The sequence below is a fragment of the Barbus barbus genome (genome assembly GCF_936440315.1).
Source record: "Barbus barbus genome assembly, chromosome: 12".
Taxonomy (NCBI): Eukaryota; Metazoa; Chordata; class Actinopteri; order Cypriniformes; family Cyprinidae; genus Barbus; species Barbus barbus.
The window spans coordinates 18,414,661-18,439,487 of NC_136740.1; the positions used below are offsets into that span (position 1 = coordinate 18,414,661).

Consider the following 24,827-nt stretch of genomic DNA (forward strand, 5'->3'; position numbering starts at 1 on the left):
ATTATATTTTACTTGAATACTCGTGTAGGCCACTCCCAACAAATTGTCCACATGATGTAGTGCAGTACCACCTGCGCAAATGACCAATGACTGTACTGCAGGGTTATTCTGCCTCGGTCTTGACTGCTCTCAGTATAGCTTTATTCATTATAAGGAATGTGCTGCTGTTGATTATACAGATTTCATAAGCTGTTCTTGACATGTATCTTGGAACGCTAACCTTTTTTTTTTTTTTTTTTTACTGACACAAGTTTGAGACTGAAATTGAATTGACATTGCAAGTCACATTTCTATTAAGTTTAATTACAATATAACATTAAATATACATGTCAAATGAAAAACAAAATTGATCTGGTCATTAAGACATCAGAAACAACTCAAAATGGTCATCTTAGTTTTTTTACAAACAGGAATGCATATGCAGTTGCCAAATATAAATACTGCATCAATTAGACAGCCAAAAAAAACGTTTGAAAGTCTTGTTTGAAACCCATTCCTTCTGTTAAACTTATATATATACAGTTAAACTGAAATAACTAAATATTAATATGCAAGACAAGATGTGATATCCGTTTTAACTGAAGCCAGTATGCTGCATGTTCAGCAGCTACGACCAAGGGAAAATAAAAAGGTGCAAAATGTAATTCAGCTTGCGTTTTAAATGTAAAACAGGTACTTTTTATCCATTTGTAGCGGTCCTCAAGTAGTCAACATTTGAGTAGATCAAAACAGTAGTCAACATTTGAAGTAGATCAAAACCTTTCATCAAAGTTGTCCTAAAACAAAAACAATTCACTGTTCTTGTCTTAGGACAACTTCTATAATTTTGATCCACTTCAAAATGTAGACTACTATAGCTTGGCATACATTGTACTGTACGAAAAACAGTGAGGTCTTTTTTTTTTTTTTTTTTTTTTTTTAGGTACACCATCCATGTGGTACTCAAAATCCTTACTAGGCTTACCTATAATATCGCTTGAGCACATTGCTTGAAAGAGTTATTTTTTTATATATATAGATATAGCTCACAGAGCTAATGATAAAGCTTACACTTCAAATGATTTAGTTGTCCTCTACATTTTACACCATGAGTTTACACCACTGCTGGTATCTCCAGTTGTTCACCACGTACCAAGTATCTTCTCCCTCTGTTGACGTGTGATACAAGTGAGTAGAATTTTTGCTCCCATGAAATACTTCCCACGGAGACTCTGGGCATGTTTGGCAATTTCCTCACATTCAAACTGCACAATGGCTTCCCCGACACCATTGCCCTGGCTGTCCACAAGCAATATGATTGCATCTTCACAGATGTTAAAGCGCATGAAAAAGTCTCTCACCTCTTCTTTCCTGACATCTGCAGGAAAATTGCGTGCATATACACATGACATGGCTAAATGTGGATTTCCATAAGGTGGTGGCCTCCAGACTTTAGTACATTTGTTTCTGCGGAGTATAGCAAGCATTTCTTCTTTAGTAATGGGTGACGCTTCAATGTTCTTTAAGCCAACAGTTGTGCCATTCATGTTCAGAGCGGAGGCATAGTCTTCTGCATGCTCAAAGGTAATAAACGCAGTGCTTGTCCTCTCTCCCCACTTATTCAATAAATGTTTTATTCTGTAGTTTGGGATTGCATGGCAGCCAAAAATCTCCTTGATCTCCGTCTTGGTTATATTCTTTGAAAGATTATTGACAATAACACAAAGTTCTGTTTGAGGGGATGGAAAGTTTCTGCAGTATTTTTTTGGAGATACAGGTGAGGGTGACTCCTCTGCACTTCTTTTGTTTGAGAAATCTCTAATTGCATTTCTTTCTGTGTTAACTTCCCTTTGCTCTGAGAAAGTGTGAGGTTTGACGTTTTGCATGCAATTTTTGGACTGCTCCACAGCATCTGTCCACATCTTCTCATGGGCAAGCCTGACCTCAACATTATATTCTTTGAATTTTCTGTGGCTGTACTTCAGCCCCTCCTCAGCATCTGTGAAACTGGTCAGCTTCACCAGACAACACCAACCCAGTTGCAGACGAACTTTTGTGATGACCTCCAACACTGGGAGTCCTAGAAGGAACTGGTAGATCTCTTCTTTGGGAACAGAGTCAGGAAATCCATAAAGCCGAAGGTAGCCTGGCTTACAGGAACTGTGGTTTTCTCCTCTGATTTTCTGCTCCTTAGGTGCCATGTCATGAGTTGGACTATGCGGAGCATCCGTAATTGTTTGGTTGGCAGTTGAGGAACATTTATCTGTTTCTAGAACATTTCGGTTGAAATTTTCAGGCACTTGGCATTGATCCACTTTTTCATTTGAATGCGGTCCCTGAATAGCAGCCATTAGACTAAGCAAAAGAGCTCTGTTGGTGTCAGGTGGGGATGATGGCACTATTTTAGTCTCCACTGTTGTGAACTTTGGTTTCTTTAATCTCGACTCCATTTTTCTCTTAAGTTCAGCCAGACTGCTAATATGTAATGAAACAGAAGAGCCTCTGAGGAGTTTTCCAGAGTAGCGCATGGCTAGTTGGCCTTCCCTCTCTGAATTAAAAATAATGAAAGCTTCACCCATCTTGCCACCGGTGATATGAACACCACCATCAAGTATGTGCAAGCCATGGAAAAATCTTCGGATGTCTTCAGGTCCTGCCTCTGTGTTTAAACCTTGCAAACGCAGAACTACTATTGTCATGGTCAGATTCTTCTTACAAACCAATGGGATCTGTTAAAAAGGCAAAAAGCAAATGTTTGAGACCGGCTTCTAAAATCTAAGTGGAACATTTCCACACAAAAAATCCACTGTAGAAACTGCTGTTTTCTCCTCTTTGTTTAAAACTTTCAAAGTGGTCAAAAATCACCTCAGGAAATCCACTTCTAGTTAAACAATCGATAACAATGCGTCCTCAGAGCCTTACTTACCGTTCGTTATTCTCTGAAATGTTAACCTTAATCTAACGCTTCTCTCCACGCGACTTTTTCTGTCAAAGAAACCACGCGGTAAACCTGCAAATAGCACAGCTCGCGCGTCCGGCGGGAAACACAACTTCCTCTTGCAGAGACTTTTAAGAGTGCGCGCACGCCACACGCCCTCTGAGCGTGAACAGGAACTAGTACGTCCTCAGGCGTCATCTGCACCATGGCGACGGGGACGCTGAGAGCATTCGTGAGCAGTTTCTCCATCATATTCCTGTTCAAACTAAACGTTTTTTTCTGCCAGCAATTCTCTATATCTTTTCAGCAGCCTTCGGATTGTGGTGTGGACAGTTATTTTGATATTTCGAGCTTGTCTTGTGTGAAATGCGGGCCGAATCAAGTCAGCAGCAAATCAGGTAACGCTACGCGTAGCACAGATTAGTTTGTTTTGTTTTGATCTGCAAACCTGCAACGTTAGATGATAGACGTTGTACACTAAACGGCCGTCATTTGCTGATATATTGTCATATTTGTTGTTAATTTGACCTAGAGTTAGTATCTTAAGAGTGAATCAGCTGCATGCGCTCTAATAAAACGTTCTGCATTTGCATCTGCACATAGTAACGCTAAACAAATAAATGTTAAAAATGGATGTAATTATAACCACGGAACTTTTATAAAACGCTTAATTGTAAACTTGTATGTTTATGTGTATTTCTGTCATATAGGGCTGGCATGCGAGTGTCAGACTGGTTTCAGGGTGCTGGTCAGCAATGGGGTGTCCATCACGTGCCTGCAGTGTCCTGATGCTGATCAGGTTTTGTATAAAATTTAAATGACTAAGATAAGATCTTGTATTATTAAGAATACTCTTATACATTTATATGATTACTCTCATTCATAGGGGGTCACCCAGGATGGGTATGGGTGCATCCGTTGTTCTGGAAGTGTAGGGGAGAATGGCAAGTGTCAGTGTCCTAAGGGAAGTGTGCTGGGTAAGTCCTTTTCATTTCGGTTGTATATAAATAAACATGATTCAAATGTAGGCTGTTTTTTCTCCAAAATGAGCACTCAAATTGTTTATGCACTCACAGAATTGTTTATGATTTTATGGCATCTCTGTATTGGTCAGTGGAAAGAGATAGGAATGGGAATCCATTAAATGAATCGCGATGTGAAGCGTGTAATGCAACAGAGCCCACTTTTTCTGCCCCAGATACAACAGGCAACAGGTAACTCTGCTGTTTCTATCAATGCCACTGGATTTTCATGTTGATCTTCATGTCGTATAAAGGATTCATTTTGTTTGGATGTGTATTCTTAGGTGTGTAAGATGTGACGACTCCTTCATCGACTCATCTCAGTCTTGTGTTTGTGGTATTTCAAATGTACAGGTGAGAATCTCAGACATTTACATTGGCGGGCAAATGTTTATTCCAAACTTTTGACCGGTAGTGCATGGATATGTTTATGTAATGCATTGATACTGATGATTGCATTGCTCTGTTTACAGGCAGGTGGGATGTGCTTCTCTTCAAACAGTCTACCTACCTCAGTTGTGCCAAATGTCATCTTTAGCCAACTGGTAAGAATTCAAAGTTAACACCATGAGTTGTGTTTGTGTACTTCTGTTAGCGTGCTGAGATTTGTTGCTTTAAAGTGTGAAGTGTTTGTGTTACACAGGCCAACTCTGTCCTATCGGCATGGTTTTCAAACTTCATGTATTCTTCAGCAGCTGCCTGTTTGGTAAATTTCTACATATATGCTCAAATCTGTTTTAAATGTTTACACGTCAGGCTTTGCTTTGGAACATATTTAAGTTTTGCTTATTTTGCTCTGTAGTTGTTCTCCAACCGGACAGCATGTCAGTCTCTGGGCAACATGTGTGTGATGAACATGCACTCCTTTAGCACAATCAACAATGATGCCTGTGGCCTCTACAACACAGTCTACAGAGCAACAGCTGCTCAGGGCAGCAGCCAGGATGTCTCCTACTGGTAACATACATACAATTACTATATAGTACTTTACTGTTTACTATTGGACCCCTTTAAATAATATAATTAGCTCAGTGTGTTGTGGCTCTTGCTATTTTTTTTCTCTCTTGAGAAAAAAGTCTCTCAAACCTGGGTTCCAGGTTTAAAAAAAATTTTACTTTATTGGCAAACAACAAAGCCGAGATGTCCAGCTGTACATCTGAAATCTTGGGTTTCAGTGCTCTGTTTGTATATCATTCTGTGAGTTTTTATTTATTTAAGTTTATTTTTTTTTTTTTTTACCTCTAGCTGTCATCCACACACAGTTATATTTCATACATCAAGATGTTGTTTTTTTTAATTGTGGCAAACAAGCCCCCTATTATATTTTGTAAAAAATAAAAACTTAACATATGACTCTTTACATGTTATCCTCGTGATTCTTTTTTCAATACATATTTCAGTTTAACATATGAATCTCTATAACCATTGCATGACTGTGCACTTATCATAGGTTAAAACAGTGCATGCTCTACAGGCAACCCCTATCACATGACTTCCATTAACCACAGCTCTGAAAATACATCTTTCTCGTGATACATCTTTGTTGTGATACAAGATAATATAGAAATATAGAAAACCACTATAAGTGCAGATCTGGGGTGATGGCGCAGTGGATAAGACACATGCCTTTGGTGTGAGAGACCCGGGGTTCGAATCCACTGTGAGACACCAATGTGTCCCTGAGCAAGACACTTAACCCCTAGTTGCTCCAGAGGCGTGCGACCTCTGATATATATATAGCAATTGTAAGTCGCTTTGGATAAAAGCGTCAGCTAAATGAATAAATGTAAATGTATTTTGCCATAATGATCAGCTGATTGTGATTTATCCCTCTCATCAGAAGGGCAGTGGGGGCCCTAGATTGGAACCCCAGGCTATTTAAAATAACCTTAGGAGATCCGTCATGTGCAATGTTATATAATTAAATACAGTGTGACTCATTCAAGATAAATTGTTTCCTGTCTCAGAAGTGATATGGGCAGACCTGATTTGATCTGAAATTCTATTGTGTTGTTATGAAGTGTCTCTGTCCATCTATAAAGTATTTAAATTCACAACTAATGGGTGAAAGAATCCAGTTTACTTGTATTTGTTACCCTCACTCTCATTTGTGACTCTAGGAGGGCAAACCTGCCTTGGCTGTACTATGGAGACCAGCTTGGGTTGGCATCACGGATTCTACAGAATGAGCCACTTCCTGTTGGATTCAGCTTTAAAGGGACACAAAAGGTAAACACTTTTGACATCTAGACATATTGTAAGCATAATCATACATGTAGTCATTTTCACAAATCTTCCTCTCACTTTCAGAACACTAACATCGAGCTGTGGGCTGCTGTTTACTCAGTGCGTGGGGAGTTTCTGAGATGGGAGAGCGTCGGTGGAGGAAACCTCCAGGTAAACAGGCATGATCAATTTCTCTTCTGGGGTCAAATTCACAAATAATAAAAAAAATTTTAAAGATTTATTTTTGGCATTTTACCTTTATTAAGTTAGGCTAGTGCAGATTAGACAGGAGGCAAAGTGGGAGAGAGAGAAGGGGGTGGGATCTGGAAAGGTCCTCGAGCCGGGATTCGAACTTGGGAATAAAAATTCTTCTTTTCTTCTTATTCTTCTATTCGAAGTTCTTCTTAAGAATAAAATTATTCTCAACTATCTTCCTATTTTCTAACTTAAAAATAAAGTTAAGAATATTTTGTATTTTTATTTAAATTTAAAAAAAATTATTTTTATTGAAATGTCTTGCTTGTTTATTTGAGGTGTTTTTCAGTGAGTTGATTAGGAAGTCTTTGGCTTAGCCTATCATTCAGTGACGTTCCTTAGAAAATATTGAAGATTTTCAGACTTTTCTTTTTTCTTCTATTTCAGAATTAGTAACATTTTTACTAGTGCTGTCAAATGATTAATCGCATCCAAAATAAAAGTTTTTTGTTTACATAGTATATGTGTGTGTGCTGTGTATATTTATTATGTATATAGAAATACATGCACATGCATGTATATATTTAAGAAAAATATGTTACGTTTATGTTAAATATATTTATATATACTGTATATATGAATATAAATATATACATGTAAATATTTTCAAAACATGCTGTATGTGTGTCTTTATATATAAATATACACAGTACACACACACATTATGTAAACACAAACTTTTATTTTGGATGCGATTAATCAGGATTAATCGTTTGACAGCACTAATTTTTACTAACTTCTTAGAATTTCTTTTGAATTCAAAAGCATTATAAAAGACAAATATGCTTAATTAACTCCTCTGTAGCTCTGTCCAGACACCCCTACCAGACAGCAGTCTGCTTTCACATTTGGGACAGCCTACAAGCAGAGTGTGAGTCTGACCTGTCTTTTGTTGTTGTCCATATGTGTTCCATATTTAGCAATATGTTTTTCCGTTTGGTCAGTATACATGTTTTTATTTTCAGCTGAATATGTGGATATATGTTAAAGGGTTTTTTTTCTTTTCTTAGTGTGTGCTCTCTGTGTCAGAGCTTCTGAATGGGTATCCAGAGCCTGTGTTCTATGACGTGTTCCTGGTCATTCAGAAGCCACAGGAGGAAAAGCGTCTTCTTGCAGTGCCTCTCCTAAATATCAACCAGCAGTATAATGGCCAGTTCACTAATGAGGGTACACCATACAAACACATTTTTTGATCAAACACTTCTATATCATGGCCTTGCCGCTTTATCACCATGCTGACTTCTCTTGTGTCAGGATCTAACATGAATAACTGGTTACTGACCCGAAGGCTGATGCTTGTGGACACGTTGAGTGGAAGGCAAATCTTGAGTTCTTCACCTGGGGTCATACGTGTGGCCTCTAACATTAAGATCAGGTAAGTACTACACACTCAGAAACACATAAAACACACATAGTGGGAGATCACACTAAGCTTGATGTCCTGCACTGAACAGGTTTCAGCTGGTGCCGAATACACAGAAGGGACAGGTGTACCCCCCTCTAATGACTGTGACTTACTCAGATATACCTGTCACTGACCCCACCATACAGACTGTTACAGTAAGTCTCAAGCATATGTTAATACAAGTAATCAAAAAAATATTTTATTCTTTTGACCGATAAGATACATGATGTAATAATTGCTATATATTTTACACATTTTAAAGTGTTATGTGATCAGCCAAACAGATTAATTTCCATTTTTATGTATATATCTACAGGTGTCATTCTCTCTTGAGTATACGATGGACCAGGAAGAAGCTCGGGTCAAAACTGATGTGAGTATAAACAACGAAATCAGTTTTCTGTTTTATGTTGGGCAGCTTATTCATATGTCGATTCATATCCAGATTGCTCTTGGTGTGCTGGGTGGGATGGCTGTTGTCCACTCATTATTAAAGACAGCAAGCTGGAAAAGAAGAATCGCATCTCCTCTCATTGACCTGCTGGTAAAGGCTCACATTCAGAGATGATTATAAATACAAATCACAACCCAGATGCATAATAATGTCATTTCTGTTTTAGACCATTATGAAGTTTCTGGTGTTCTATGCTGGTGACCTGGCAAATGTTTTCTTCATCATCACAGTTGGAACAGGCCTCTACTGGCTCATTTTCTTTAAGGTTTGCATTCATCATGTCTGTGAGTGGCAATGTCTAGTCTATTATGAATATGATTTAAGCCTCACATGAATCTTTTTTTCCCTTTTTCTTTCTTTTGCTTTTCCTCTCAATATTTTCCAGACAGTGGAGGCAAGTCTATCGCTTTTTCTGTCTTAATGTAGTCTCAACCACTTATCAGACATCAGTTTAGTATCTGTGTTTCTGTGAATTTCTTCCACTGTCCTGTCAAATGAGATTTATTTTTGCTAGGATGTGCAGTCTATACAGACCCTTTATTTTCTGATGGAGCTCTTTAGGTCTAAAGGCCTGTTCACATCAAGATACGTGCTGAGCAACTTTGCGTTTCTGACACCCACTTGTCACAGAAAGAAAGTCAAGGAGTATTTACATGTTATCAAACTGTTTTTACTCTGTTTGTGTGTGCCATCAATTCATAGTTTTATATAATAGCTGTAGCTCTGGTCATATGACAAAAGCATGAATCTTATTCGTTCGCCAATGTGAACAGACCTTAAAACAGAAATTAAGACCTATAAAGACAAGGCTTTTTGTGTATCTCCAGGCCCAGCTATTTGTGTCTGTGTTGCTGCCATTACCAGCTCAGGAGGAGCGCTTTGTTGTTTATGTTGGCTGTGCCTTTGCTTTGAAGGTGAGTACAAATATGAACATTAGTTCATATGCTACAGGTTGCTTATTTAAGTATATGTCTCTCTTTTTCCTTCTTTCCCTTTCTTCCTTGGTTAACCCAACTTTATTTTCTGTTACAGACTGTACAATTTCTTCATAAGCTCTTTGTTCAGCTGTCTGTGGATATTTTCTTCGTAGACTGGGAAAGACCTCGTGGTAAAGCCAGTAAACATGTGGAGGGTAATTACAGTGTTTCTCTAATGTGCTTCTCAGATGTATGTTCCATTATACTGATACAAACTCTACACTTTTAATCCGTTTTTTTTTTTAATAATACATATTCTATAATTTTGTTGTAATGTGCTCAGGTTCTGGCGAAGCAAAAAGTCAAGCATCTCCTGTCAGTATCTGGAGAACTTATTTTGTGGCCAATGAGTGGAATGAGATTCAGACCATTCGCAAGATCAACCCCACATTTCAGGTCATTGCTGTGCTTTTCTTTCTGGAGGTGAGGCCAACAACACACTACAGCTTGGTCCCAAAACATCTACACTTTGCCTCAAAACCACTTAAAGAGCCACTTAAAGAGCATACTATCGTGTTAAGGACTGTATTAAAGGTGACATATCATGAAAATCTGACTTTTTCCTGTTTAAGTGCTATAATCTACCTACCCAGAAAACTTAAAAAAAGAACAACCCAGTTCATGTTTTATGCAAGCCTTTCTCTGCAAGCTTGTGAAAAAACAAGTCGTTTCCGCCCATTGCGCTGCCATTATGTTTTCACAAGCAACAACGGTGTACCAGTAGCGCCATGCTAACTGTTCTGTCTTTGGCTGCACTGACAAGCACAGAACACTATTTAGAGTCCCAGCCTCAGAGGAGAGCAGTGGATTTATTGATTTATTTACTGTAACGCTGCTGCCACACAGATCTAATATAAACATGCAATTTCTTTCCCAGCTGTTTAACTTCACAGGCATAACTGAATAATTTTGTAACTCGTGTGTTTTTAACATTTTTAAATTTAAGCGCAATAAGACATTAAAGAGAACTTAGTTTAGTACTCACATGCCATGTGACAGCCTCTTTCTGTGCGCGTGCTTTGGATGTGTGCACTCAGAAAACCGTATATCAGAAGTTTAAACTTATATGGCCTTAAAAGGCATGACTTCAGTGTGATAGACATGAAAAACAAAACTTTTTAATTTTTTAAAATTTGTTTATTTATTTTTTTTGTAGCAGACTATCTGAGATATGAATAGAATAGAATTTCTTTATTGTCATTGTACACAAGATACAACGAAACTGCAGAGTTTCTGCATAAGGTGCATGGTACATAATAGGCCAAAAAAATATATATATATTCATGATACAAAGTGATGTACAATTAAAATTTGTCAAAATGATTATTGCACTAATATGAGGTAGACTGGCTCTGAATAAAAATATTAGGAATAAGAATATAAAAAACATTGCACAAAAAGTGAAGATATTTCACTGGAATATAAGGCTGTACTGCACTGAAGGAATAAAGATATAGAAAAACATTGCACTAAGAATGGAGATTGCACAGAAATATGATACACAAATACACATTGTACTGAGTAAGATGTCAGTGCATGTGAGTGTTCAGTGCATGTGTGTGTTCAGTGTGATTATAGCTCTTGGGAAGAAGTTGTCCTTGAGTCTATTGGTCCGAGATTTAATGCATCTGTAGCACCTGCCAGAGGGCAGCAGTTTAAACAGGTGGGAACCAGGGTTAGAGTGGTCTTTTACAATGTTCTGAGCTCTTCTGAGGCAGCGGAGTTGTAAAGGTCCTTCAGAGAGGAAAGAGGGCAGCCAATGATTCTCTGCGCTGTGTTAATGATCCGCTGTATTCCCTTTTCTCTCTGCCTCAGTACAGCTACAATACCATACTATGATACAGTATGTCAGCAGGCTCTCCACTGCAGAGCGATAGAAGGTCTCCAGCAGCTTCTCCTTTAGGTTGTTCTTCTTTAACACTTTCAAGAAGTGAAGGCGCTGCTGTGCCTTCTTGATGATTGCTGTGGTGTTGGCTGACCATTTGAGGTCTGCTGAGATGATTGTGCCGAGGAATTTGAATGTTTGAACCCTCTCTACGCAGTCTCCATTGATGTAGAGGGGAGCGTGGTCTGTCCTGTGCCTTCTAAAGTCAAGGATGATTTCCTTTGTTTTGGGGGTGTTAAGTGTCAGGTTGTTGGCTGAACACCTCTCTGACAATCTCAGGATCTCATTTCTATAGGCAGCCTCATCCCCCCCTTTGAGATTAGGCCCACCACTGTAGTCTCATCTGTGAATTTGATGATGTTGTTCTGGTGATGGACTGGGCGCCAGTCATGCATATAGAGAGAGTACAGAATTGGGCTCAGCATGCACCCTGGAGGGGAGCCAGTGCTGAGCGTGCAGGTGGAGGAGAGATGGGGACAGAGTTTAACAGTCTGAGGACGGTCAGTCAGGAACTTCCTGATCCAAGTGCAGGTGAGTAAGGGGAAGCCCAGATCTGTGAGTTTGCTGAAGAGGATGTCCGGTATGATGGTATTGAAGGCTGAGCTATAATCGATAAAAAGCATCCTCGCATAGCTCTCCTGATGTTCCAGATGGCACAGCGCATTGTAGAGAGCTATGGCTATTGCATCCTCAGTCGATCTGTTAGCTCTGTAAGCAAATTGATGTTCATCGAAGGTGGAGGGGAGGCAGGTTTTCAGGTGGTGCAACACCAGCCTCTTGAAGCACTTTGTGATGATCGGCGTGAGGGCGATGGGGCGATAGTCATTGAGGCTATCCGTGGCTGATTTCTTTGGTATGGGGATAATTGTGGAAGATTTCAAGCAGGATGGAATTGAGGCTTGTGTCAGAGAGAGGTTGAAGAGGTTTGCGAGGACTCCTGAGAGCTGGCCAGCACATCCCTTGAGCACCTTCCCTGGGTTGCCGTCAGCGCCAGCAGCTTTCCGTGTGTTCACTGTTCTGAGCACCCACCTCACTTCATGCTCCTGGACAGTGAGTGGGTGGGTACCAGGGTCTGGTGTAGGCTGAGGTGGTGTGTTTTTTTTGCAGTTGTGGTGTGTCAAAACAAGCAAAAAAGCAGTTCAGTTCCTCTGCCAGTAGAGCCGAGCTGTTTCCAGCTGCACAGCTGCTGCCTCTGAAGTTTGTTAGGTGCTGGAATCCCTGCCATACCTGTCGTGGTTTTCCGTCTGTGAAGTGATCTTCTGAAAAAGGGGATGGGGAGCAGCTCATTTGCATTTAAAGAGACATGCACGAAAACAGCCGGTTTCTTCTTCCGCTCAAAATAGGCATTTTCTAAATGATCTATGGGGTATTTAGAGCTGAAAATTCAGACACAATCTGTGGACACCTGAGACTTAAAAGGGGGCATAATAGGTCTCCTTTAACAAATGTCGAATATTGTGCTTGCAGGTGGTGGGCTTCTCAAATTTGTCTCTAAGAGATCCCTCATCTGACCTGCGTCGGTCTCCTGAGGCATACATACCGCCATACAGCCTCATACTCCGCTACGGTGTGGCTTCTGCAATGTGGCTCTGCATTGGCTTAATACAGGTGAGAGCATGTATACTTAAAAACAAGCAGCCACTTGGTGTGTGTCACCTGTGCTGTTTCACATGTTTCTTTCTGTGCCGTTTTGTCTTAGATAATATTCTTCACAGTAATCCATGAACGCTTTGTTGAAGACAAAATTCGCCAGTTTGTGGATCTGTGCTCAATCAGCAATGTAAGTATTAGGCTTGAAATCTTCTTTGCAAATAGACTATAATTCATTGACAATAAGTGTACAATTTTAGACTGTAACATACAGTATGTAATGGTTCAATGTTGCTTGAATTTAGTCTTCTTTTGTGTGTATGTGTATTTGTCTGTTAGATCTCAGTGCTGCTGCTGTCTCATCGATGTTTTGGCTACTACATTCATGGACGTTCTGTTCATGGTCATGCTGACACTAACATGGATGAGATGAATACAAACCTGAAGAGGGAGGCGGTAGGATGAATTATGAGTCTTGCATTTAATAATAGAAGTTTTAATGGAGGACTCATTTTATTTTTATGCATTTTAGGAGAATCTGTGTGGCCAAAGGGGACTTTTGCCGAACTCAGATACTCAGACATTTCAGATTTCAATAACCAACCGCCTGCGAGCACAATATGACCGGATAATCGAGCCAATCAACAGGGTATAAACACAAACATAAACACTTATATTTGCTTATCTAAAAGAGGACATACCATAAGCTTTTAGTGTTTTTTAACAAAGCAAATAATAAAGCATATTTCATATTAAGAAATGTTATTAAATACAAGAAAACTTTCCATTTTTAGAAAAAAACTTTTTTTTTTAATTAATAATTTTTACCTTTTGCCCTGATCTCTGATTTTGTCATATTTAGCTTACTTCTGAAGAAAATTTTGTCCCAAGGTATACCACAGGGAATATAAGGAAGTCGTGGCCTAATGCTTAGAGAGTCGGACTCATAATCCAAAGATTGCATGTTTGAGTCTTGGGCCGGCAGGAATTGTAGGTGGGGGGAGTGAATGTGCAGCGCTCTCTCCACCCTCAATACCACGACTGAGGTGCCTTTGAGCAAGGCACCAAACCTCCAACTGCTCCCCGTGCGCCGCAGCATGAATGGCTGCCTGCTGCTCCGGGTGTGTGTTCACAGTGTGTGTGTGTGTTCACTGCTGTGTGTGTGCACGTTGGATGGGTTAAATGCAGAGCACGAATTCCGAGTATGGGTCACCGTACTTGGCCGTATGTCACGTCACTTTCACAGTAATCTCCCACACAAATCACTCTCGATAAAGGTGGCTAATAATGTCTCTACCCCTACAGAGAAGTGGGCCCTCAAGGTTGGTGGATGCTTCAGCCAATCCATGTGAGCAGAGCACAAAAGCTTACCATACTATGAACCGATTCCTGGGCTCTGTCATTGATCATGTGAGGATTTCATTTCACTGATGTTTGTGATTTTTCCAGTAGTTTATTATGGTTGGTTTGTGTTTTGATTTGCTCTGAATGCTGTTTTCTCAGGCACATCGTGAGATGGATTACATAGTGAAAGATAAGCTGCTATTTGAGCGGCTTATTGGAATGGAGTTTATAGAGCCACTGGATAAAAGCATCTTCTATAATGGTAAAAAACACTCTGCAAATCTTATCAAATCATTAGTGTTTTGAGTGATTGAGTGAAAATGTTTTTGTTTATCTTCTTTCAGATGATTCTCACTCATTCGCTGATGTCCTCTTTTATGGTAATGAGGCTGTGCTGTTGATCTTTGACACCCTCTTTTTCTGTGTGGTGGATCTGGGCAGTCAGAACTTCATTCTCGCAGCTGTGTTAACATACCTTCAGCAGCTGGTTAGTATATGTGAATAGACTGGTTTATTTTAACGCTCTAGAGTTGATGTTTAAGGTGAAGTTTTAATGTGCTCTCCTTCAGGTCTTCAGATTAATCCGAAATGGAATGGGCTGCAGGAACCTAGCAAGCAAAACTCTGGTTGACAAACGATTTCTCATCTAGTTCCTCTACTTAATCTATCTGCTTTCTGTTGTCTTAATAGTGTTTCTGTTTTATGCCATGGCAGCATTCAGATTTTTGTATTGTTTTTGTATAAATGTATTATTTGAGCAGGATTTTTGTACTTTCTATGCCAAGACAGTTCAGAATTTGATGTATAAATGTTTTGATATTGAATTATTTTTGAACAATTAAATCTGTTCTTGGTTTTTATGGTGCCTTTCCTGAGTAAACGTTTGTACATAGTGCATAGTTTCCTTAAAGTTTTTTAGAAGTTCTTCAGAGCACACAAGTAATGGCTCTCTTGGAAGTAATGTATGTCTGCAAATGTTTTTTGATACTTGTTCAAAATTAATTCACAGGCCCTGGTGAGGATTGAACTCGTGACCCCTTGTTTACAAGACCAATGCTGTAACCACTGAGCTATGAAGCCTCACCTGTTTGTTTGCTTCCCTTATTACCATATGAAAGGTACAGACAATCTTTCTGCATATGTAAGGGGTGTGTCTGGCATACCAGAAGTGAGCACTAGTCATGTGAGCACCTATGCAGGACAGTCATGCATACGTACATCACAGATATCAAGTCAATTATATCACAAGAAGAGCAAGTTATGATATTTTGATTAAAGATTACAAAGTCAAAAAATGTACTATTCATTCTAATATGCTGATTTGGTGCTCAAGAAACATTTCTTATTATTATCAATATTGAAAACAGTTGTGCTGCTTAATATTTTGTTTTACATTTTTTACTCCGTCTCACCAGATTGGAAAATGATTAGTAATTTCTTTGCCTGGTTCCAACCAATCTTGTCTCTATTTTGCTACATTTGACCTCTTTCAGGATGGTTGAACACTTCTTAACAAACTTGCTCAGTTCTCTTCTATTGTACCACTAATCATCTATATCTGTAAACTTTTTTGATAACTACTCAAAAGAGTGTCTGTTAGGCCCCAGCGAGAATTGAACTCGCGACCCCTGGTTTACAAGACCAGTGCTCTAACCACTGAGCTATGGAGCCTCACCTGTTCTTCTCTTGTCCTTATTACCATATGAAAAGTACATATGAGAAACTGTTCAAAGGGTGTGTCCAACATGTCCCTGTAGCTTTTATTGTTTGAAGTTTAGGATGAATGACAGACACGTGATTCATCTGTCACAAATGACATCCTTCTGTCTGCATAACCAATCCTAGATCTACCTTATATTAGATTTCACCTATATGTTTCCTAATAAGAGAGAAAACAGAGATACTCAGATGTAAATCAATGCAATGAAAAAAATGTATCCAAGCCATTGTTATTCTGTAAAGTTCTTGAAATATCAGATCAGAAAGTTGCAGCACTTTGCTCTCACATGTAAGATGAAGTTCTGCATATAGTCTAAAGATCTTGGTGTCTTTTGTAGTGCTGAACAATTATCAGATCTATATGAGCGATTCTGTTCTATCGACAATCATTTGTCTTTAGATAGTGCTTCAAAAGTGTCCTTTAGTTATTAATCAGGCCCCAGCGAGGATCGAACTCGCGACCCCTGGTTTACAAGACCAATGCTCTAACCACTGAGCTATGGAGCCTCACCTGTTCTTCGCTTGTCCTTATTACCATATGAAAAGTACATATGAAAAACTGTTCAAAGGGTGTGTCCAACATGTCCCTGTTTATTGTTTGAAGTTTAGGATGAATGACAGACACGTGATTCATCTGTCACAAATGACATCCTTCTGTCTGCATAACCAATCCTAGATCTACCTTAAATTAGATTTCACCTATATGTTTCCTAATAAGAGAGAAAACAGAGATACTCAGATGTAAATCAATACAATGAGATAAAATGAAAAACATTGATCCAAACCATTGTTATTCTGTAAAGTTCTTGAAATATCAGATCAGAAAGTTGCAGCACTTTGCTCTCACATGTAAGATGAAGTTCTGCATATAGTCTAAAGACCTTGGTGTCTTTTGTAGTGCTGAACAATTATCAGATCTATTTGAGCGATTCCGTTCTATCGACAATCATTTGTCTGTAAACACTTTAGATAGTGCTTCAAAAGCGTCCTTTAGGTATTAATCAGGCCCCAGCGAGGATCGAACTCGCGACCCCTGGTTTACAAGACCAGTGCTCTAACCACTGAGCTATGGAGCCTCACCTGTACAGCTGGTGTCCTGATTACCATATGAAAGGTACTGCTGGCAGTGTGTGTCTCTATAAGGGGTGTCTCTGTTGAGTTTCTTTTGTTTACACTATCAAACAATCATGTTTGCTTGGTTGTAACCAGTATTGGTTTTTGTGTGTTTTGTTTGAAGGGTCAAGACCTTCATAAATTGCAACCACATTTGACCTTGTTTAAAGATACTTAAGTGATACTAAACCACTTGAGCGCTTGTGATGAATAACATGCTTCTCAGGCCTACCATATATTATGATTGTATTTTTTTATATACCTTATGTATAATATACGGAAATTTGCCATTCGTAGAAAACTATGAAAGCTGGGAAAAAAAAAAATCATCCAACTAATTTTTGGCTATTTTTTTATAAGATCTCTGATTTTCAATTATAAATAAAACCAAAATTAAATTTTCTCCTGTTATGGAGGATGTAACTGTTCATCTGAGTTCTCAGTTTACAAAAGAATTAGCCTCGGTCACCAGTATGAGAGTGATTTGTACTCCTTATATGACATGCATCATTATTGTCCTACTGCCTGGACCACACTGCATCACCAATGTTTTCAATATCTTCTAATAAACAAAATAAGCAAGCTTGACCAATGTTGTTTTTGGAAGAAGAATTTAATGAAAGTAGTAGTGTAGCACAGTTCTTCAGCAGAGATGTTAGCGTGTGAGCCTTCAAAGAATCATAACACAAAGTTCTGTCTGTGGGACAGACCTTTATGTCTGAAAACAAATGTCACAAACAGTAGATACATGGAGATCCTGCAATACACAAGACAAGTAGTTATCAAACTAATCTAATATGGATAGGCTACAGGAACTTTCTGAGGAACACTGTCCCTTTGTTGTTCTAATTGTATGGACCAATTAGTTCACACCTTTACAGACACAGACAGAGTTGACTGCGTCACACGTCGTTAAAGCTGAATTCTCATTCTAACTAGTGATCGACCGATATTGATTTTTTTTATAACCGATACCAATTAATTGCATGTTTATGTGCCCGATAACCGATATGCAGAACCGATATTTATTTACTGTTATAAAGTAAATAAATGACTGCGTGAAGTAAGTCCATACTTCACTTTGGGTTTTTCCTCCTTTCAGTCATCTTAACAAAACATGTTTTGAGAATTAGCAGTCTTTCATGCAGGGCTCTAGACTCATTCTTCCCACTGATCTCACTTTTGCTACTAACTTTCTCAGTTGGTCGCACGAGCACATAATTTGGTTGCAATTTGTTTTTTGTTTTTTTGTTTTTGCTACAACATTTGAATAATCAATGCATGCTGATGAACTTTTATCATAGTTTATAGTTATATGGTAACGAAAGCGTTCAACATTCAACTCGTTCTTTTTCATCTGTATTATTTGTGAATCAAATTTTGTGATCAGGAATTCCTTTTTTCATGCACTTTCACTTTCAAATTCGCGATCTTGGTGTCACATTTTGCAAGAAAAGATAATTGTCTGTTTTGCTTATACCTATACACCTTTCACTTTTTAAGACTAAAACAAAAGATGGATTCATTGTTATTCTTAATTAAAAAGCACAACAACAATAAAACAGTATGTTGACAATGACAAGATAAGACGAGGCATGGCACAGGACACATCACATGCTGTACTATATACGAGTATATTACAGAATGTTTAGCAAACTCTGAGGAAGCAAATAAATAGACTAATAGACCACAGAGAGATCATTAAATTCAATGCTTTTATTTCCAACATGCAATCATTCATGGCTGTATTATTTAATTCAGGCAAAGTTACGTCTTTATTGGGAGAGGACTTGACGGATTATCTACTTGACTCCCGACTTCACGAGACTAATGATGAGCATATAGACAAAAGAGAGAGAATTAAATTCAATGCTTTTATTTCCAACATGCGCTGATTCATGGCTGTGTTATTTCAGGCAAAGTTATATCTTTATAGGGACATGGCTTGACAGAGTATCTTTATCATATTTCTTAGAGCCAAGTTGCATAAACTACATATCAGGCATTTATGTAATACATCTAATTTGTGCATTAATGACTGTAATATTAAATAGTTTACTAACTACAGCAATGTTGTTGTCTCGTCTCCCCTCAGATGCGCTGCAATTGCGATCCTGTGCGCAATTCTCAAAACGCCCACAAGATGGCGGTGTTTATTGGTGAATCCGATATTACAAAACCGATATCCGATTATGGAAAAATGCTTAAATATCGGGAAAAATATTGGTAAATCGATATATCGGTCGATCTCTAATTCTAACATTTGTTACCAGCTGTTGCCCAGTGAACATATACCCAAGTTGTTGTTTTTTTTCTCCATACCATTTGTTTTACACAATTAAGGAGGAACCCTTTTTGCTTTTTTCAAATTATGGTATCCTGTCAGTCAGTCTATTATGAAAAAAAAAAAAAAACTTTATTTGTCATTCCCCAGGACTGTCCAACAGAAAAGTGTAATAAAAGATAGTTTGCAACATATGGATGTCAGACCTTCCCATATGAATCTCATGTTTATACACAGTATATATGTGTGTGTGTGTGTTAGATTAAAATGGTAGTGGTACATGAGCCAAAATGTGAATAACTCAATCATAGTTTCAATACTTCAACATTCATTGATGAGGGGTGGAGCTACAGACGATTTCTTGGGCCCATTTGACCTCATATCAAAGCAGACTGAATATTAATTTAAAATCTTTGATCTTTCAGGCTATTTATAAACATAATCTAGAGATCTTTGACACTATACCAGCTTTAAACCTGCTAACAGCAATGGCTGTATTTACCACTATTAAAGTATACCTACTAAAGTATAAAATAGAGGTTTATGGGATTAACTCAAGAAACATATGAAAATATAAACTGAAAGGGAATAAAATGTATATTCTTAGTTATTCCTATGATATTTTGATTAAAGATTACAAAGTCAAAAAATTTACTATTCATTCTAATATGCTGATTTGGTGCTCAAGAAACATTTCTTATTATTATCAATATTGAAAACAGTTGTGCTGCTTAATATTTTGTTTTACATTTTTTACTCCGTCTTACCAGATTGGAAAATGATTAGTAATTTCTTTGCCTGGTTCCAACCAATCTTGTCTCTATTTTGCTACATTTAACCTCTTTCAGGATGGTTGAACACTTCTTAACAAACTTGCTCAGTTCTCTTCTATTGTACCACTAATCATCTATATCTATAAACTTTTTTGATAACTACTCAAAAGAGTGACTGTTAGGCCCCAGCGAGAATTGAACTCACGACCCCTGGTTTACAAGACCAGTGCTCTAACCACTGAGCTATGGAGCCTCACCTGTTCTTCGCTTGTCCTTATTACCATATGAAAAGTACATATGAGAAACTGTTCAAAGGGTGTGTCCAACATGTCCCTGTAGCTTTTATTGTTTGAAGTTTAGGATGAATGACAGACACGTGATTCATCTGTCACAAATGACATCCTTCTGTCTGCATAACCAATCCTAGATCTACCTTAAATTAGATTTCACCTATATGTTTCCTAATAAGAGAGAAAACAGAGATACTCAGATGTAAATCAATGCAATGAGATAAAATGAAAACAAAATGTATCCAAGCCATTGTTATTCTGTAAAGTTCTTGAAATATCAGATCAGAAAGTTGCAGCACTTTGCTCTCACATGTAAGATGAAGTTCTGCATATAGTCTAAAGACCTTGGTGTCTTCTGTAGTGCTGAACAATTATCAGATCTATTTGAGCGATTCCGTTCTATCGACAATCATTTGTCTGTAAACACTTTAGATAGTGCTTCAAAAGCGTCCTTTAGGTATTAATCAGGCCCCAGCGAGGATTGAACTCGCGACCCCTGGTTTACAAGACCAGTGCTCTAACCACTGAGCTATGGAGCCTCACCTGTACAGCTGGTGTCCTGATTACCATATGAAAGGTACTGCTGGCAGTGTGTGTCTCTATAAGGGGTGTCTCTGTTGAGTTTCTTTTGTTTACACTATCAAACAATCATGTTTGCTTGGTTGTAACCAGCATTGGTTTTTGTGTGTTTTGTTTGAAGGGTCAAGACCTTCATAAATTTCAACCACATTTGACCTTGTTTAAAGATACTTAAGTGATACTAAACCACTTGAGCGCTTGTGATGAATAACATGCTTCTCAGGCCTACCATATATTATGATTGTATTTTTTTATATACCTTATGTATAATATACTGAAATTTGCCATTCATAGAAAACTATGAAAGCTGGAAAAAAAAATCATTCAACTAATTTTTGGCTATTTTTTTTTTATAAGATCTCTGATTTTCAATTATAAATAAAACCAAAATTAAATTTTCTCCTGTTTGAGTTCTCAGTTTACAAAAGAATTAGCCTCGGTCACCAGTATGAGAGTGATTTGTACTCCTTATATGACATGCATCATTATTGTCCTACTGCCTGGACCACACTGCATCACCAATGTTTTCAATATCTTCTAATAAACAAAATAAGCAAGCTTGACCAATGTTGTTTTTGGAAGAAGAATTTAATGAAAGTAGTAGTGTAGCACAGTTCTTCAGCAGAGATGTTAGCCTGTGAGCCTTCAAAGAATCATAACACAAAGTTCTGTCTGTGGGACAGACCTTTATGTCTGAAAACAAATGTCACAAACAGTAGATACATGGAGATCCTGCAATACACAAGACAAGTAGTTATCAAACTAATCTAATATGGATAGGCTACAGGAACTTTCTGAGGAACACTGTCCCTTTGTTGTTCTAATTGTATGGACCAATTAGTTCACACCTTTACAGACACAGACAGAGTTGACTGCGTCACACGTCGTTAAAGCTGAATTCTCATTCTAACTAGTGATCGACCGATATTGATTTTTTATAACCGATACCAATTAATTGCATGTTTATGTGCCCGATAACCGATATGCAGAACCGATATTTATTTACTGTTATAAAGTAAATAAATGACTGCGTGAAGTAAGTCCATACTTTGGTTTTTTCCTCCTTTCAGTCATCTTAACAAAACATGTTTTGAGAATTAGCAGTCTTTCATGCAGGGCTCTAGACTCATTCTTCCCACTGATCTCACTTTTGCTACTAACTTTCTCAGTTGGTCGCACGAGCACATAATTTGGTTGCAATTTGTTTTTTGTTTTTGTTTTTGCTACAACATTTGAATAATCAATGCATGCTGATGAACTTTTATCATAGTTTATAGTTATATAGTAACGAAAGCGTTCAACATTCAACTCGTTCTTTTTCATCGGTATTATTTGTGAATTAAATTTTGTGATCAGGAATTCCTTTTTTCATGCACTTTTACTTTCAAATTCGCAATCTTGGTGTCACATTTTGCAAGAAAAGATAATTGTCTGTTTTGCTTATACCTATACACCTTTCACTTTTTAAGACTAAAACAAAAGATGGATTTATTGTTATTATTAATTAAAAAGCACAACAACAACAATAAAACAGTATGTTGACAATGAAAAACTAGCTTACATAACATTTATTAACAAAAACGAATAAGACCAGGCATGGCACAGGACACATCATGCTGTACTATATACGAGTATATTACAGAATGTTTAGCAAACTCTGAGGAAGCAAATAAATATTAATATATTTTTTTTAATTAAGGAAAGCCTCCATAGCATAACGTGAGGTAAACAGCAAAGATAACAAGCTTCTCAAAACGAAAACAAAAAGAAAAGTAAAACTAAACTGGCTGTAGCTGACAGGACTTGCATGTTTTTTTCTACAAGAACACCAGCATGTTCACCTTCTCTGGTTTAAGAAAGTCTTTTACTTTAGTTGGAAAACAAAATCCTCCGTTGCGCTCAGTCCGCGATGCGCACCTTCGCGCTCGTGCTGACGCGGCGAGTATAAACCAGGCTCTACCCACGAAGCGCTCGCGCTGAAAGCACCTCTCTTCACGTGATCAGTGAAATCTGACTCCTGCTATAATGTGCTGCGGCTGGCAGCGCGCGCTGTATGAAGCAGACGCTTTGGAGCAGCGCAGACCAGGCACTCGTACAAATGCGACCACGTCAAATTTTAACTCGCTAAAAATGACCATTTTGGTCGCAGTCTAGAGCCCTGTCATGTTAAATTTAATCTTCGTATTACAACAATAAAAAACATCTTATTTATAAAAAGCTTTAGCAGCAACACTAATATTAGCCGTAAGCAAAATAAACGTAGAATGTTTAATGTTTTCAAATGGAGAAAATAAATAAAGGACCGGAGTCATATCAACTTCATTTTTAACTACAGTTTTAGTAGGTTTATAAGATGTTTAATAGGCGAAAGAGTGAAGAATAATTCACTGGATAATGTTAATTCACGGAATAATATTCTCTGTAATATTGGAATATAACAAGCATTGTATTTTATTGCATTTCTCAACTGGCATGCTCTAAATTATGCTGCTGACAGCGCGGTTTATCTATGCATTTAACAGGCTACTCAAACTGCGATCGATTGCAGATAATTTCCATAGAGTTGTATTAATTTACATGTTTATAAACGAAATAATGGTTATATAGTAAGTGTTAATACAATTTAGGGTGCTTCAAAAAAGTGAATCTTGTTAAAAGTTACATGCAGTGGCCGTGCTGAGCATTTCTTGAGCATCAACCGCTGAGTGAACTGCAATCGTCTTCACGAGACTAACGATGAGCATATAGACAACAGAGAGAGAATTCAATTCAATGCTTTTATTTCGAACATGCAATCATTCATGGCTGTATTATTTAATTCAGGCAAAGTTACGTCTTTATTGGGAGAGGACTTGACGGATTATCTACATGACTCCGACTTCACGAGACTAAAGCCAGGCTCACACTGTGCGATTTTTAATAATCTTTTGCGATTGCTGCTTGTCACACTGTACGAACATGATCCCCATGTCAGACTGTAGGATCTCAGTTGTCTTAATGTCAGACTGTACGACAGTCAAGACGCGACAAAAACGGACGTACTCAAGAAGACTTGTCCGGAGTTTTACGTTTTATTAATTACATGCCTTGATGTTAAAAAAAAAAAAAAAAAACGAAAAAGACGACGTGTGTGGAGCAAGTCATGGCTGGGCAAAAGAGGACTTTATGGACTTCCAGTTCTACAGAGCGAACTTGAGGTAATTTTGTTATTCGAGTTTAAACATCCTGCCCCTTAATAAATAAACTTTAAGTAAACTTTACGTTGTACATATATTGTTTTTTTACAAATAATGAATGGTTTGAAGTTGTCTCGCTAATTGCGTCATCAAGTTCAGTGCTCCTATTGGTTCTTGGTTTGACGGTCGTCGTAGGAGATGTCACACTGCAGGAAACTTGAGGAAAGTGTCTGAAATCTTCTGACACTGCCAGAATTTAATCGGAGGAAAAAATTGATCGCAACGGCCATTAATCGGCTGTCGGTGAACATGTCAAACCAGCGATCTAGACAACCGATTTTAGCCTAGGATTATAGGAATCTTTTAGGATGTTAGGATTTTCAAAATTTGTCTCAGACGAACAAATCGTGGCCAAAATCGCACAGTGTGAGCCGGGTTTAAGAGACCACAGAGAGATAATTAAATTCAATGCTTTTATTTACAACATGCGCTGATTCATGGCTGTGTTATTTCAGGCAAAGTTATATCTTTATAGGGACATGGCTTGACAGAGTATCTTTATCATATTTCTTAGAGCCAAGTTGCATAAACTACATATCAGGCATTTATGTAATACATCTAATTTGTGCATTAATGACTGTAATATTAAATAATTTACTAACTACAGCAAATCAAGTACCTGCACGCCGTTGTTGTTGTCTCGTCTCCCCTCAGATGCGCTGCAATTGCGATCCTGTGCGCAATTCTCAAAACGCCCACAAGATGGCGGTGTTTATCGGTGAATCCGATATTACAAAACTGATATCCGATAATGGAAA

The 24,827-nt window shown here is 38.0% G+C and overlaps 2 protein-coding genes across 2 annotated transcripts; one reads left to right on the forward strand and one right to left on the reverse strand.

The window, feature by feature from the left end:
- Positions 1 to 246: 246 nt before the first annotated feature.
- On the reverse strand, positions 247 to 3,056 carry LOC306877943 (RNA-binding protein 12B-like). The gene is made up of 2 exons (XM_079429999.1): positions 2,906 to 3,056; positions 247 to 2,708 (listed from the first exon to the last, which is right to left on the reverse strand). The coding sequence occupies exon 2, from the start codon at positions 2,676 to 2,678 to the stop codon at positions 1,122 to 1,124; it is 1,557 nt and encodes a 518-aa protein (XP_079286125.1). The 5' UTR covers positions 2,679 to 2,708; positions 2,906 to 3,056; the 3' UTR covers positions 247 to 1,121.
- Positions 3,057 to 3,104: 48 nt separating this feature from the next.
- On the forward strand, positions 3,105 to 15,719 carry LOC306877528 (meckelin-like). The gene is made up of 28 exons (XM_079429335.1): positions 3,105 to 3,315; positions 3,628 to 3,716; positions 3,804 to 3,894; positions 4,032 to 4,131; positions 4,224 to 4,293; positions 4,413 to 4,484; positions 4,583 to 4,645; positions 4,742 to 4,896; positions 6,060 to 6,168; positions 6,250 to 6,336; positions 7,226 to 7,291; positions 7,431 to 7,587; positions 7,675 to 7,795; positions 7,875 to 7,980; positions 8,142 to 8,198; positions 8,271 to 8,369; positions 8,446 to 8,544; positions 9,107 to 9,193; positions 9,312 to 9,411; positions 9,540 to 9,679; positions 12,609 to 12,749; positions 12,841 to 12,921; positions 13,071 to 13,187; positions 13,264 to 13,380; positions 14,037 to 14,141; positions 14,235 to 14,337; positions 14,420 to 14,562; positions 14,645 to 15,719. The coding sequence occupies exons 1-28, from the start codon at positions 3,123 to 3,125 to the stop codon at positions 14,723 to 14,725; spliced, it is 2,949 nt and encodes a 982-aa protein (XP_079285461.1). The 5' UTR covers positions 3,105 to 3,122; the 3' UTR covers positions 14,726 to 15,719.
- The last annotated feature ends 9,108 nt before the right edge of the window (positions 15,720 to 24,827 follow it).

Bases quoted from the DNA above. Each gene is read 5' to 3' on its own strand.
- LOC306877528 (XM_079429335.1), top strand. From the start codon at position 3,123: ATGGCGACGGGGACGCTGAGAGCATTCGTGAGCAGTTTCTCCATCATA. The intron at 4,132-4,223 runs GTAACTCTGCTG...GTGTATTCTTAG, and splicing joins CCAGATACAACAGGCAACAG to GTGTGTAAGATGTGACGACT. The intron at 7,588-7,674 runs GTACACCATACA...CTCTTGTGTCAG, and splicing joins TGGCCAGTTCACTAATGAGG to GATCTAACATGAATAACTGG.
- LOC306877943 (XM_079429999.1), bottom strand. From the start codon at position 2,678: ATGACAATAGTAGTTCTGCGTTTGCAAGGTTTAAACACAGAGGCAGGA.